The 15,810-nt window shown below is 43.1% G+C and overlaps 2 protein-coding genes and 1 long non-coding RNA gene across 3 annotated transcripts; 1 reads left to right on the plus strand and 2 right to left on the minus strand.

The window, feature by feature from the left end:
• The first annotated feature begins 1,181 nt into the window (after positions 1 to 1,181).
• On the plus strand, positions 1,182 to 8,228 carry pcolceb (procollagen C-endopeptidase enhancer b). The gene is made up of 10 exons (XM_079670104.1): positions 1,182 to 1,216; positions 1,618 to 1,707; positions 2,929 to 3,037; positions 4,333 to 4,591; positions 4,789 to 4,913; positions 5,667 to 5,803; positions 5,969 to 6,603; positions 6,737 to 6,817; positions 6,974 to 7,144; positions 7,727 to 8,228. Exons 1-10 carry the CDS (start codon positions 1,197 to 1,199, stop codon positions 7,855 to 7,857), a joined length of 1,758 nt encoding a protein of 585 aa, XP_079526230.1. The 5' UTR covers positions 1,182 to 1,196; the 3' UTR covers positions 7,858 to 8,228.
• Positions 8,229 to 10,727: 2,499 nt separating this feature from the next.
• Positions 10,728 to 12,171, minus strand: LOC307034172 (uncharacterized protein). The gene is made up of 5 exons (XM_079672946.1): positions 12,070 to 12,171; positions 11,826 to 11,909; positions 11,689 to 11,736; positions 11,395 to 11,568; positions 10,728 to 11,222 (listed from the first exon to the last, which is right to left on the minus strand). The coding sequence occupies exons 2-5, from the start codon at positions 11,872 to 11,874 to the stop codon at positions 11,062 to 11,064; spliced, it is 432 nt and encodes a 143-aa protein (XP_079529072.1). The 5' UTR covers positions 11,875 to 11,909; positions 12,070 to 12,171; the 3' UTR covers positions 10,728 to 11,061.
• Positions 12,172 to 13,178: 1,007 nt separating this feature from the next.
• Positions 13,179 to 14,422, minus strand: LOC307032813. Its single transcript, XR_013806380.1, has 2 exons — positions 14,296 to 14,422; positions 13,179 to 13,950 (listed from the first exon to the last, which is right to left on the minus strand). It is a non-coding gene; the product is annotated as an uncharacterized lncRNA (long non-coding RNA).
• Positions 14,423 to 15,810: the final 1,388 nt, after the last annotated feature.

A 15,810-nucleotide genomic window follows, 5' to 3' on the forward strand; every position in this document is an offset into this window, starting at 1 on the left:
TAAATTGGTTTATTTCCCAAGGTAGCTTTCAAAAAGCAGTATTTTAATTGGCTTCAAATTAACTCCCAATGTGCTGGCAATGGTTTACAGCATCTAATAGGTAACACAAAGCAGCTCAGATTCATAGGAATGTCTTTGGTTTTATCACTAAGTATCTGCATCACAGACAAATTCAGTTTAATTAACAAGTCCAAGCATTTACAGGGGGCAACAACTACCATGTAATCTAGCAATAACAATTCTAAATAGAGAGAAAAACACACAAAGACAGTCGGCCACTGACAGGATGTGACACGTAAGCAAACTTGTAATGATCTCCTGACATTTTATAAGTGGGGGGGGGCATGAATGTAACAAATGTCATGGCAAAACTAGAAATGCCAACCTTATTGTGGTGGCACTTGAGGAAAATTGAGAGGAACTCCAAAGTATAGTTGTATTCAAACAGGAGGCAACAAAAAGGTCGCTTCACATAATTTTCAAAAAATGTTGATTGACAATTTGTTACAATCTGTGGTTTGGGTTAGAGTTATTCACAGCTTTTTTTTTACAACTTTAACCCTTTCATGGTGGGATTCAGTTTTAGTCCATTCAAAATGTTCTGACCAAAAAAAACAATTAGAACCATTAACGCTCCATTATAAGCTTCACCCTCTTTTGTTGTTTCTGTTTGCAAAAAACAAGATGGTGATGGTGAAAAACCAATATGGCGGGTGCCATCATTGTACAAAACTAATAAGTGACATCACAGTGTCCACTTCTTACACACAGTCTACATCAGAAACGTCTTGTGTTGTGTTGTGTTTTAACACCATAGAATTAATCTTTTCAGGACCATGAACGTTCAAGATCTTGTCAATCCATAGGCCTACTTGAGTAGATATACAGTATATTTCATAGGATAAGAGGAAATTCTGACGCTAGAGGCAAGGTCAGTGGACCCACAAACTCATTCAGATTCATCCTCTGGGGACCATGAACATCTGAGCACATTTTTACGACAAACCATCCTGTGGTTTTTGTGATATATCTGTATGGGCCCAAGTGGTGGACCAACCAACCAACCAGCCAGCCAGCCAGCCAGCCAGCCAACCAGCCAACCAACCAACCAACCAACCAACCAACCAACCAACCAACCACCAACCAGCCAACCAACCAACCAACCAACCAACCAACTCACAGACTGACAGACTGAAATGCAGATGCTTGTGAATAGGTGCAGTGAATACTTAAACACACACACACTAAACAGTGGTACTCTGTCCATCAGCAAACACCTGCAGAAACATACTCCCCATATATTCCACTTCCCAGTTAAACAACAACACAGAGCAGCAGCATAACAAGCCCGCTGTACTCTGAACTGTACATAGTATACGTTGCTTTTGGCCATAGGTTGTCCTTGTTAATCAAACAGCCTTCTGTCCTTTCCAAAAACACATGTATTCCCCCTTTCCTTTCTTCTCCTTCCTTCCATAACACACCTCCTCCTCCTCCTCACCCATCGCTCCTCTCCTCCCTCCTCCTTTTCAACCTTGCTTCTCTCCACGCCCCTACTCTGATTTTGCCTCCTTCCTCTTTTTCTCCTCTCTTGCTTTCCCTAACCTCTGAGGACAGCAGGATGGAGGACAGGGTGTGGATTGTGTGCCTTCTTGTCATTCTGACGCTGGGATGGACTGAGGCTCAAAGTCAGGACAACTTCACCAGGTACGCTGAGAGATTTTACACTTAATGTCTCAAGGTATGTGTGTCAACTCTACGGCTATCAATGTCCTTCTTGTGCATTGGTTCCCTTGCCCTCATCCTGCTTGTGCACATGTGGCATGCCATTTTCAAGCCCACATCTGTCTGGATTAACTACTGTGTGTTTTTTCCTCTCCTGGTAGCAGTATAATGATTACAGAAAGCCCAGTAGTAATGTAAGGTTGCAGTGTTTGGAAGATGTGGCTGGCGTCACATAAACACGCATGCTGTAATTGATGTAGTAATTAAACCGGTAGTTTGTCATCATGTTTTGGTCAAACCTGGAAATATATTCTGACAGAATATTTTTTAAGAGATGCTTGTTGAACCTTGTGTTTGCACTGCTATGGCTTCTTCCACACACGGCGTGTAAATTGAACATGAGATAAACAAATGCCTGTGGGTTGTTCAGCTCCAGATGGTTCAGAAGGGAGGGACTCCACGGCTACTGTTTTTTTTTTTCTGGCCAAATTTGGCTTTAGACAAACAAAGTAGACAAACAACTTATGTCTGACTAACATGACAGAACCGAAGATGGACTAAAAATCATATTGATTGTTCCCGCAATGTCAAAGATTATTCATTTTGCTGCCAAGAAAAAAGCACAGTACAACCAAAATTGAGCTACAGAGTTGAGCTTGATGTTAAAACGCAGCAGAGAAAAACTGACAAGAAGCCAGAAAAGCAAACATCTAGATTAACGAGCCTTCTGCCAAATTAAAGGTTGAGGCCTTCCCCTCTGTCATCTGTGTTTATCAAAGTGTGTGTGAGCTACTCCCTGTGAGTGGGTAACTTTCTTGTGGTACAGCAAGTGTGTAGAGAAAGCTCACAGCACTTATACTATATATATTGATAGTCTTCCTAGCTTGGTTTTAAGAAGAGAGTTCATTTGGAACCTCCCCAGACTCTGAGAACAGAGGCGGACTGTGCCCCTGTGGTTTTCAGCGTGTATGTAAAAGTATGTGTATGTGTGTGTGTGTGTGTGTGTGTGTGTGTGTGTGTGTGTGTGTGTGTGTGTGTGTGTGTGTGTGTGTGTGTGTGTGTGTGTGTGTGTGTGTGTGTGTGTGTGTGTGTGTGTGTGTGTGTGTGTGTTTTCTACATCAATACTCAGTGAAGCCGTTTTTTTCTTTCAATGCAGCGTGTCAAGCTAAATGCAGTTGATGGTGGTTGTGTGATACTTTTTAGGCCCGTCTTCCACTGCGGAGGCCACCTGGTCACAGACTCTGGCATCGTGGCCACTGAAGGATTCCCCAGTGCATACAAACCCAACAGCAAATGCACCTGGTACATTACTGTGAGTCATTTCAAATCACTACACCAGTACATTAACCAAAACACTCACAACAGTTCGGCCAATATCATCAAATGACCAGTTTGAGTCAGATTATGTATTGATGTAATGTGTTGTTGGTAGCGCGTACAAAAGCTGATGAACAAAAGTACTGTATAAATATTAATAGAATATGCAAGACGAAGCAAAACACCCGACGAATCGTGGGTATCCCCCAGTTCAGATGAAGACACCCAAACAAAATAGTTCAAAATAGAACTGAATTCTAACAACATTGGACATTACAGTGTGGCATAAGGGGGCTTTTTTCTCATTCATGCCTCCAGCGATAAATGGCTAGTGACACTTCTTCTAGGCTGCACTCAGTTTCAGTTTTGGTTTATTCCATTTGTTCTAAATGAACATACAGGATGTGGACAGGGACTAAATATTAAATGCATGTTTAGTTTTATTTTATTTAAATCCCTTTCCCAGCTTTATAGTTAGAAGAATAAGCTTAACAAAAAAACACACAAACTTCAAGGCCAAAAGCAAACTGCCTGTGACTCATCATTGAAGGCCTTATCATCTTAGTTGGAACATACCATCTGCCAAGGTAAACGTAGGGGAAGCTGGACTGATACAAAGTGCTGGTAGTACATATTAACAAAGAAAGTATTAATTTGATATTTCTTCATATCTGCTGACAGTCTAAATGTATCTTTGGTCACACACGCACCAACTAAGTTCACAACTTTAACAGAAAGACATTTACAGATGAACAGTTTTGCCCCTTTACCCACAATTACGCATTGCCCCGTCACTCACTGCTGAGGGTGCCTAATGAGACACACCTGTTGTCACTTTCACTAATTAAACCTGAAACAACACCTGCAGGACCACAGAAAACGATCCCCTTTTAGCCCCTTTCACAGATAATAATTTAATTTAAAATGTTTGTATTTGGTTACCTAGATAAATTAACAGGTTAAGTCAAACATTGGATTTTAAATTAATTTGTATACACCGAATATTAATTTGTGGAAATAAATATAAGCAACCTTTTTCAAATCATGACTCCAAGCATTTTATAGCAGCTCAATTACACAATTTATTTATTTTGAATCTTGTTTTGTGCATTACGTTTGACATATTTCCCTCAAAATCAGTCTGAAATAACTGGTATATTTGGCTACTTGCAAAAAGAAAGAGTTTATTAAATCTAAAACCTATCTTTACAAAAATTGTGATCACGACGGCGGCTAAAGCTAACTTTTTTAGCGGTCTTTCCTCAAAGTGTTTCCTGTTGCTCCCTACAGGTCCCAGAGGGTCATGTCGTCATGCTATCTTTCCGCCTCTTCGACATGGAGCCCGACCCCACCTGTCGCTACGACTACCTGGATGTCTACAACGGTCACACCCGATTGGTGCAAAAGATGGGTCGTTTCTGTGGGACGTTCAGGCCCGGCGCAGTCATCTCCACCTCCAACACCATGATGTTGGATATGGTGTCCGACGAATCGACAGGAGGAAGAGGCTTTATTGCTTACTTCAGCGCGGGGAAGCCACATATGGAAGGTGTTGACGCGTAAAACCACACAATCTGCTCTAGGATAAACAAATCATAAACATCTGTAAAAATGTTGGACATAGTTTAGGTATACATGTTTGTTTTACCCCAAATGCAGAACCACAGTGAAAAACAAACCCTCATTCCCTTTTTGATAAAGGTCAAAGTGTGGTGTATCAGCATCTCCTCTTCTTTATTCCCAAAGAACACCAGTTCTGTGGAGGACGTCTGACGAAATCGCAGGGCTCTGTCAAGACGCCCAACTGGCCCAACTCTAATTACCCAGCAGGCATCAGCTGTTCCTGGCACATCTCCGTAGAACCAAGTAATGTAAGCAAAACGAAAATTAAAGTAGCCTAAATGTGGGGAGGGTTGTAATGCATGTACGCGTAATCGTTCCCTCACCATCAACGGACCTTACGCCAGCCAAGCTAACGAGCTAACAAATCCTAATTGTTGGAAAGGCGCAAATGTCTTAAAACACACATTTTTTAGGCTAGCTAGCTAATTTTGTCTAGTCTCCTAGCTTCCATCTTCAAAGTGGAAAACTGACTTCACAGCACAATATGCCATCTCAAATTTTGAATGCTGTTCAAGACGGTTTGAATCTGGTCATCGAAAGTGCCGTGCAGCTTGTTGCAAAAGGGAAAAGAACATTTCTTGTAAGGTGATTTTAATCCTAGGTGTGTTATGAAGGAGGGGAAGGAGAAATACAAATAGTAGTAAAGGGGCCCATCAAAAGGAAATGTTCAACCTCAGGTCCCTGAGTGTGTTGGGGTCTGTGACAGCGGTCTTATGACGGATTTCAAATGAAAGACTTCATTGAGTGCCTGAATGTGTGTTCATGTGTGCCAAGAGATTGAACGCAAGGAAAGAGGGAAAGAAGTGAGAGCGAGGGAGAGAGTAAATGCCCTTTCTGTATTTCAGAATTCAGCCCCTTCTCCTCCTACACCACCACTACTTACTGTATGTCTGCACTGTGCTGGATTCATGAAAATAAACCAGGTCGCGTCAACCATTCCCCGTCATATATATCATAGTTTGTGCTGGCATGTTTTGTGTTTATTCCCACCTCTTCCCCAGGTGATCGAGGTGAAGTTTGTGAAGCTGGACTTGGAGCCTGATACGTACTGTCGCTACGACTATGTGGCATTGTTTAACGGGGGAGAGAAGGATAACACGCGGCGAATTGGGAAGTTCTGTGGAGACAGGCCTCCAGGGTGAGAATACTGGATGTTTAAAGGGGCAAAAAACATGCTTAAAGTTGCTTTTTCGAAGAGTGAACCCAATATTCTTTCTGCATTTTCATGCCTTTCCCCTTTACTATTCCTCCTCATGTCATTCCCTACATGTTTTCTCTCTCTATTTCCTCATCCTTTATACAGAACAATAGTGACAAAGGGGAATGAGCTCCTGGTCCAGTTTGTCTCTGACCTTAGTGTGACCTCAGATGGCTTCATGGCCCACTACTCCAGTGTGCCCCGCGGGTCGAGGACACCAACCGCAGGGGGAGACTTCATCCATCGCCCTCAGACCACATCAACACCACAACGAACAGTCTTGGCGCCAAGCAAACCCACCAAACCAACTCCTAAACCTAGACCCACCCTCAGGCCTAAACCCACCCAAAAACCAGGCAAAAGACCACTGGTAAAGAAACCGCTGAAACCTCCATCACGTAAACCTACCATCAAGCCTGCAGTCAAGCCCGCGGCTAAACCCAAACCAGCTAGACCCACACCTAAAGTACCTGTGAAAAAGCCTGCACCTAAACCTGGAACCAAACCAACAACCAAGCCTAAGGTTATTAAGCCAACGCTCAAACCAAGCATCAAGGTTAAACCCATACGAAAGCCTACACTGAAGACCAAACCCACCTTAAAACCTAGAGTAAAACCATTAAAGCCAACCCCTAAGGGTGGAGTTAAACCAACAGCCAAACCCAAGATTAAGCCTAAAGCTAAGCCCAAACCTCGAGTTATCAAGACAGTAACAAAGAAGCCTGCTGTGAGCAAGAAACGTAAGTGAAAGTAATTGTTTAAGCTATCAATCTGCACTCATCTTTTATATATGTAGTCTATATGTGCACACCTGTAATGAGAAGCAAATGAATGTGCTTATGTTGTGTTTGTTGACTTGTGTGTTTTCTTTAGCTTTACCACTGAACCCACTGTGTACACAAGCCTGTAAGAGGACAGGAACTCTCCAATCCAGCTTCTGCCCTCATGACTTTGGTAAGCCACATAAACTGCTCCCCTATTCTTCACATCCCCAACAACACAAGCATAACTTATTCTAATATAATTGTTTTGGGTGTGCCTTTTGTAAAGCAAATCTCATACAAACGCCTTTTCTCTTTTGGATTTTTCTCTTATTTCGCCTTATTTTAGTGATTACGGGTAAGATCACTTCTTTGACCGCTGGTCCCAGGGGCTCATCGACAGTGGAGGTATCCATAATCAAGGCCTATAAGGCAGGACGCCTGAACATCGCCAAATCAGGGCCCCTCATGTCGGTCACAATGACCTCCACCTGCAAGAGATGCCCCGGACTCCTCAAAGGTATAGTATGTTTACATATAGTACTTTCTATGCTGTCTGTTTGTGTATATAACACACACTCAAGCAACATTTTTACAGACTGTAATGTGACCCTCAACCGTCAGGTATTCAAAGTTGATATCAAATGGTAAAACTTGACTAGTCAACTGATGAGGATTCTGCATTAGCCCTATAAGTCATACAGAGGATACACAATCAATGACTGTGCATTAAACCATGTATAACCTGTACTTAATGTTGTAAAAAAGGATATAAATTCAAGTATAAATGACACCAATTCTTCAAATGAAGTTTAAAAAATCAGCTTAACTGTTAGAAACTTAGATATGGATATTGCTTGTGGTGCATGAAGTTAAGAAATAAAGTAAATGCTGATATATTGAATCTCTTAAAGGGGAATATGATGATTTTGGCTTATAAATTAAAGAGCACAAGGTCTCACTCTATGCAGACAATGTGATTTTTTATTTAGCCGATATATCCCAATCATAAATGGCATTCGTAGAAAATTAGGAATATTGTGATGTGGCTGAGAATAACCTGGTTTGTGACACATTCTGACAATTATTTCCTCCTGTTCAGGCCGGAATTACGTGTTGATGGGAAAAGTGGACGCACAGGGCAGCGGCCTCCTCAGCCCCTCCAGCTTCACCCTCCTCTATAAACCCATCCACGCCAGAGCATTGGCCAACCTCGGGAGCAAACCCTGCTGACATCAAAGCTCATCCAACCAATCAGATGGACAGCCCTGACTATCTCTCTGAAATCATGAAGCTTGTGTGAAAATATGATGAGTTATACCCGGAACCCTTTTTTTACATGATGCATGAACAGTTATTATAAAACAGTACATGTGCATCAGTGTTATATTTTGTATTTTGTATGTAAATTATATTATTTCTGGGATAAAAGATGCACATTGCTGAATCATGTAGTTTTGGTGCTTGAGGTGATTTTTATATCTCGTTTCTAGTATTTTCCTTTATACATGAAGTAATAACCCACAGTTAAAATGTATATAAAACACAAATGAAAACATACAGGTGATTACATGTTAATGTCATTAAATACACAAACCACCCCAGTCCTTTGAGTCCGATCTAACTTTATTCATCCGTGAACTCTTAATTGAATGATGAACGTAGCTTCCTTTAAATTAACCCATTTAAGGATAATTCCTTGACTTTGAGAAAGACCCTCTGTTGCAGGGCCGTGGGAAGTAGGGGTGCTGAGGGTGCTGCAGCACCCCCTGGTGGAGGACAGGGGATCTGCACTTCCACAAGATATAATAAAAAAAAAAACGAATTGTCAGACTTGATGTGACAACATTCATAATTAAGTAAAGATAACACCCTTTTCACCCAGGTTACATTTTCCATTTACCCTGTACGATGGGCGCTGTAAGTGATGAAAGTGGGGGATGTTGGCTTAGCAGGCGCCCGCAGCTCACAGCCAAAGTGAGAGAGATAGAGAGAGGGGATACCGCGGTACCGGCGGGGATTGTTGTTAGCTTCTGCTGCGCTAACGGATATAAGAAGCTGTTTCTACAATAATGTGGAGGGAGAGTCCTCTCCTGTCAGACTGAGAGGCTCAGTGAGGTAAAGGACTCTGAGTGTTTTGATAGTTCACTTTAGTCGAAGTTATCTCAGTGGGTCTCAAACGTTTTGATCACAATTTATGGAAACAAATATTTCCAAGGCACACCTTTATAATTATTAGGATAAATAAAAACAGGTTTGAAATCATTGCAATGCATAGGCCTACTATAGGACAGTAAACCAAAAATATCGTTTAAAACTGGAGAGATTTTAAAATATACATAAATAAATAAATGTTAACTGGTAAAATAAGATATGAATGAACAACACAAATAAAATAAGTTACATGCATTTGTTATTGGCTATGGTAGGTTATTGGAAATGTTCACATACTTATTTGATTAATAAAATGCAAACCTATCTTTTTCATATGGGTGTTTAGAGTTGTACCCCCTAGATCAGTCTCTAATTGGGCGCTCAAAGTGCACCAAATTGAAGCATTTTACTTTAAAATGATAAAAAAATCTTCCCGAGGGATACCCCCGGACCCCCCTAGAGGATGTGAAGTCCACCCCCCAATTAAAACATGTTATAATATATAATAAATTTGAAGCCTTGTTATATAAGCTAATAGTAATAATATATAATAATAATATATTTCTCTTTTTGCAGTGTATTGGTCTTTTGTAGAGGTTTTTCATTGCCAGCTAAAATCTTGCCTAGCAGCACATTGGTCAGAACCATCCCTGGTGTCATCCCCACAGCACCCCCCATTTGAAACATGTTCCCACGGCTATGCTCTGTTGAATAAAATAATGCCTTCTTCAAGAGTCTGCTCATGATTTTAGACATTATTATATAATTTATGTTATATGCCATTCTCACTGCCACACCCTCTTTTTGACAAGAACACAAACGCTCCCACACATTTACACCCGTGGTGGTAAAAAAGGTTTTTTAAAAAAACTGTTTATGCTAATTTGTTAAAGGTCCCCTATGATACTGTTTTTCATCAATATATTACAGGTCTCAGATATATACAGAACATGTCTCTGATTGGCTCCAAACACCAAACAGATCAATGCAGCATCCCATAATCCCCTCGGTTTCAGCCCCCTTTCAAAAGTGCTGATTCTCTGTCTGTTACTTTAGATGAAAATAAGGAGATCCTCCCCACGCCCCTCTGAGAGAGATTTGGTTAAAAATAACACAATGGTGCTCTAGGAGGAGATTCAGGTGATAAGGTGGGGATTACCTTGGTTGGTGATTGGCTAATGGTTACACAAGCCAAAAAATCAATGGATCAGGACAAAAAGTGAGAGAATCTTTTTGCCTGAAACTTTCAGACTCTCTTTCCACAGAGGGGACACATGTTGATGTAGAAGAGACATTACAAAGTGGATTTTGCATAATAGGTGACCTTTAATGTAATTCCCTGCAACAACAGCAAACGTAATCATTGATGATCACTCACAGACAAGAGTGTTTTCTTTCTTCTCAATTACCTATCTGCAATATAGCAATTAAGTGATATTTCAAATATACTTTCACTTTGTAAAAAATAGATAACTCACAGACTATTTCAGGACTTATGTTAACGTCGTGTGGTAAAACAACAAAAAATATATACTATTTGATTGAACCAAACAAAGAGTAGATGTTATACTCGAGACCTAATGGGATACATTGAGTTGTTTGGACCTGATTTGAAAGCATACATTTGTTTATCTCACATGTGACATTAAATAAATACATTTTTCTCACTTTCTTGGTTTTCCTGTAAAGAGTAATGCCTCCTTCAAGAGAAACAACTATGACCTGGGGACAAGAGGTCACAAATAGAGATTTTGTCTCAATGTTGGGAGCATTACTTCCTGTAAAAGCATTAGGCCGACATCTAGTGGCGTGTTGAAGTTATTGCAGTGTGTGAAAAAAAATGTAAATAAGTGAAACTCTCAGAAATGTATTTCAAGGTTCAAGAGTTTTATTGTCCTTTGTACATAGCTACAGTGTAGTTATGACAATTACATTCTTAGGTCCTCCAACAGTAAAACACAATAAAACAGATAATAGTCAAATAAAATAGAATATAATAGAAATAGTGCAGAATAGTCTATAAACAAGTAATTGGAATATTGATATATTTAAGTTACAAACAGATTGTGCGTGTACTTTAATTTGAATAGAAGCAATCTGGACCACAGACTGAAGGCTTTTCAGTATTTTTACAGGTGTGTTATTGTTGCTGATACCTAAGCTTTTGTGACTTGGTAACATATTCATAAGAGATTAAAACTAGTATCCAAACATTTAGTCGGATAATGAAATACTATTTGAAAATTCAAACCATGGTAATAAACCAGGATTGCTTGAGGGGAGTTAAGAAAAAATCATGAGACAGAAAAGGTTGCAGACTAAAAGGATGCAGAACAGCTTGGTGGTCCACGAGGCAAACAGGTCCAGGGTGTTGTTCCAATAGGTATCCATGCTGGATAGTGCCTTGTAGTCAGGGTTACGGATAGATGCCATCCAGACGTTACCTAGAGAAAAAGAAGCCAAAGAGATGAATACTTTCCAAAGAAGTAAACCAATTTCCAGTTGAAATTGCATCCATTTGAATCTAAAATATAGATAATGGGGCCTTTAGCTGCTGGTGTAAGTTTGTGCATTGATTATTCACCTGTTAGACACCAAGTCAGTCTTTTATCTTACCAACAATGAACCAGCAGAAGAAGAGTAGAGAGACTAAGCACTTCAAGGCCACGTGGTTCCTGAAGCGGGCGAAGCAGGGCAGGACGGAGACCACGGCCAGCAGCAGGGAAACGGCAACCATCGCCCACACATAGATGGGAATATAGAGCTGCCCTGGGGAGTGGTACATTGCTCCTGTGGGACACAAGATGTATCACTTCACCTGCCCTGTCTTTTAATGACCATTGTTCATCATGTTTTTATAGCAATAGCTCTGGTTGTCTGAGATTTCAAAAGATGCTTTGATTTGCTTACCCACTATTTGAGCAATGGGCATGATGCCGATCAAAAACTGGGCCCAAACTGAGGAAAGACAGACAATATGAAGACATGTGGGCATAACTTTTCAACAACTCTCTTCTTCAATGACTTATCACTGTTGTAGCTCTTACGTAATATGGCTGCTGGAGGTGCTGGAATGTGCTGAGGCATGGCTCTCATCTTCACAAGGAGGAATCAGTGGACTTTATTTTCTGCTAAAAATGCAACAAAACTAATATTATTTAAGTTAAAAGATAAGGGCAGTATATGAAAAAAAAGAAAAATCACAACCTAATCAAAGCAGGTCATGTTATAGCCTACTTTTCTGTGAGTAAGAGGAAGAAAACGTTTATAAAAAGGTTATTTTATTCATACCCTTGTAGATTTGGTTTGCAGACACGGTATCCACTGTGACACACGTTTAAAATAACAAAGAAAACGGGCAAATCTTTTTAAAACAAACAGATCCACTCCTTAGTTGGGAAGGTGACATCTTAAACCTATAGGCCAATTCGCACAGACAGTCGGAAATGTTGCTTCCTGCACTTTGCTGCTGCATTTTAGCCTGGATTATGTGGTTAAGTTAATACGTATTTGTCTGATATTAAATTTGAATATTTTTTTGTAAAACATGACGCTGTCAGTATTCTTGTCCATGTTTGAAAACAGGCTTATCTGTGGTGGCTGTCCATTTCCAGCCGCCTCCTTGGGGATGTTTTCCCTTTGCCTGTTGTGTGGGCGTGGTGGCTGTCACTCTGGCTCCCGGCTCACCTGCTGCAATCAGCTGTTCACCCTCACACCTGATTCTCATCAGCCATCTACAACGGCATATCAGCAGAGGCTCCACAACCTGTCGGCGCCAGATCGTTGTTAAACCATAGTGGTAAACCTCCAGGCTACTCAGCATTATCAGCTACCTTATTTCTGGATGTTCTGACGCTAACGTGTTTTCTTCCTGTGCTCCAGGATCATTCTCTGACCGCCGTGTTGTCGTCACCAGCCTCCACTTCCTCGCCACTCCTGCCGGATTATCCTTCCCGCACCTTTTGTTCACTAATAAACCCTTTTTGAACACTGCCGTGTCCTGCGTTTGGGTCCTCTCAGATATCGTAACAGAACGATCTGGCCAACATGGACCCAGCGGACACAGGCCACCAGTCCAAGACTGCGGACGAACTCAGCCAAGCCCTGGCCAGTCAAGGCGCTCTCGTGGGGCATCACGCTGTGGTTCTCCGTGAGGTAGTGGAGACTCTCCGGAACCTCTCCGCTAACGTGCAAAGGATCGGCACGCAAGTAGAACTGCTCACCACACAGTATTCTCCTCCGCAGCCCGCTGCACAGCCGGCAGCCCCTCCTCCCGCTCCTGCCGCACCTCTCTATCAGCTACGAGAGGCCGTCATTCCCACACCGGAGCGATACGCTGGAAATTTGGGGATTTGTAGAGCCTTTTTGTTCCAGTGTACGTTAGTTTTTGAGCAGCAGCCCAGTACTTATCATACAGATGGGGCTAGGGTAGCATACGTAATGAGTCTGTTGAAGGGGAGTGCTTTAGATTGGGCTACAGCTGTTAGGGAGAGCCAGCCACACATTTGCTTATCATTTGATACTTTCATTTCCGAAATGAAAAAAGTTTTTGATCACCCGGTACGAGGGAGGGACGCTTCCAGGCGCCTTCTTTCTCTCCGGCAGGGCTCCCGTAGTGTAGCCGAATTTTCAGTTGAGTTTAGAACAGTTGCTGCAGACTCAGGCTGGAATAACGAGTCATTGCAGGATATTTTTCTTCAGGGGCTGAACGAAGCAATTAAAGACGAGCTAGCTGCTAGGGATGATCCAGTTAGCTTGGATAATTTAATTGCCACAGCTATCAAGATTGATAATCGCCTCAGAGAGAGACGTAGGGATAGGAATAGCCGTCACCCCAATCCCAGCTACTCCTCACCTGATCCCCAAATTGGGACTGCCACTGCCCCAATCTCCAGATCCTTCCCGATTCCTTACACGGCCTCACCCCCAGAAGACGAGCCCATGCAAGTGGGAAGGGCCCGCCTCTCACCATCTGAGCGTGCTAGAAGGATCCAGGCTGGGGAATGTGTTTATTGCAGCCAAACCAGCCATCTCGTTTCCTCCTGTCCTAATCTGCCAAAAGGTCAGGCTCGTCAGTAGGTGTGGGGATTCTGGCGAGCCCTTCCTCCTCTCTCAACCCCCGACCCAGAACGCAGCTAGAAGCCGTGCTTTGCTGCAACCAACAGTTCCTACCTCTGCTCGCTTTAGTGGACTCGGGGGCGGACGAGAATTTTTTGGACATTAATATTGCAGTTCAGGCAGGAATTCCCTCCGAAGTGTTAGATTCACCTCTTAATGCTAATGCTCTTAATGGTAAATTCCTGGCCCAAGTCACTCACCGCACCTTGCCAGTAAACCTCATTCTGTCTGGAAACCATCGTGAGGTTATTCAGTTTCACCTAATTTCCTCACCTCATGCCCCCATAGTGTTGGGCCATCCCTGGTTAAGAACACACAACCCCCAGATTAATTGGGTAACTGGCAAAATCCTTAGTTGGAGTTGTTTTTGTCTATCCTCATGCCTGCAGTCTGCCCTACCGCCTGCAGAGACCGCCACTCCACCACCCAAGATCGAGCCGCCTGACATGTCATCTGTCCCCACTGAATATCATGACCTGGGAGAAGTGTTCAGTAAACAGCGAGCTCTTTCTCTTCCCCCTCATCGACCCTACGACTGTCCCATTGACCTTCTTCCCGGGGCTCTCTGCCTTCCTCCCGTCTGTTCAACCTGTCTCGCCCTGAGAGGAAATCCATGGAGAGTTACATCCATGACTCCCTGGCTGCCGGTGTCATCCGCCCATCCTCCTCCCCGGTCGGAGCTGGTTTTTTCTTCGTGTCCAAGAAGGACCGCTCACTGCGGCCCTGCATTGATTACAGGGGTCTTAATACCATCACTGTAAAAAACAGATATCCATTACCCCTCATCAACTCTGCCTTTGAACCCCTCCAGGAAGCCACAATTTTTTCCAAACTGGATCTCCGCAATGCCTACCACCTCGTCAGAATCCGAGAAGGGGACGAGTGGAAGACGGCCTTTAACACACCACTCGGTCACTTCGAGTATCTGGTAATGCCTTTTGGACTGATGAATGCCCCAGCAGTTTTCCAGTCGATGGTTAACGATGTGCTCCGTGACCTCCTCAACCGATCAGTTTTCGTCTACTTGGATGACATCCTTATATTCTCTCGTAACCAGGAAGAACACATTATCCATGTCAGGCAGGTGCTGCAGAGACTCCTGGAAAACAGACTCTTTGTGAAGGCGGAGAAATGCGCATTCCATGTCAACAGTCTCATTCCTGGGCTACATCGTTGAGGGAGGAAAGATTAGGGCCGACCCTGAGAAGATCCAAGCAGTGGCAGGGTGGCCAAAACCAACCTCAGTGAAACAGCTTCAACAGTTTCTTGGTTTCGCCAATTTCTATCGGCGCTTCATCAGAGACTACAGCAGAGTGGCAGGCCCTTTAACCAGACTCACTTCCCCTACAACTGGCTTTTCCTGGACCCCAGAGTGCGATGCAGCCTTCTCGGAGCTAAAGAGACTCTTCACCACTGCCCCTGTGCTCATCCACCCTGATTCCTCTCGCCAGTTCGTTGTGGAGGTTGATGCCTCCAACACCGGGGTAGGCGCAGTTCTTTCCCAGCGCTCGGAAAGAGACCAAAAATTACACCCTTGTGCATTTTTCTCCCGCCGCCTCACTCCAGCTGAGAAAAACTATGACGTGGGTAACAGAGAGCTGCTGGCTGTCAAACTTGCCCTAGAGGAGTGGAGACACTGACTGGAGGGAGCTGAGCTCCCTTTTATTGTATGGACAGACCACAAAAACTTGGCTTACATCCAAACTGCCAAGCGCCTTAACTCCCGTCAGGCTCGATGGGCTCTGTATTTCGGTCGCTTCTCATTCACCCTTACCTACCGCCCAGGGTCACGGAACCTCAAGCCGGACGCTCTCTCTCGCCAGTTTGCTTCCGAAGAACCAGCTGCCGGTCCAGACACCATCCTGCCTGCCTCCTGCGTGGTAGCGGCTGTTACTTGGGAGATTGAGTCACTTG

This window comes from Notothenia rossii, assembly GCF_949606895.1.
Source record: "Notothenia rossii genome assembly, chromosome: 3".
NCBI lineage: Eukaryota > Metazoa > Chordata > Actinopteri > Perciformes > Nototheniidae > Notothenia > Notothenia rossii.

Coding starts and splice junctions, on each gene's coding strand:
- pcolceb (XM_079670104.1), top strand. CDS start 1,197: ATGCAGATGCTTGTGAATAG. Junction 1,217..1,617: donor ATGCAGATGCTTGTGAATAG/GTGCAGTGAATA, acceptor CTCTGAGGACAG/CAGGATGGAGGACAGGGTGT. Junction 6,604..6,736: donor GCCTGCTGTGAGCAAGAAAC/GTAAGTGAAAGT, acceptor TGTTTTCTTTAG/CTTTACCACTGAACCCACTG.
- LOC307034172 (XM_079672946.1), bottom strand. CDS start 11,874: ATGAGAGCCATGCCTCAGCACATTCCAGCACCTCCAGCAGCCATATTA. Junction 11,569..11,688: donor GCCCATTGCTCAAATAGTGG/GTAAGCAAATCA, acceptor TGTGTCCCACAG/GAGCAATGTACCACTCCCCA. Junction 11,223..11,394: donor CTTCTGCTGGTTCATTGTTG/GTAAGATAAAAG, acceptor CTTTTTCTCTAG/GTAACGTCTGGATGGCATCT.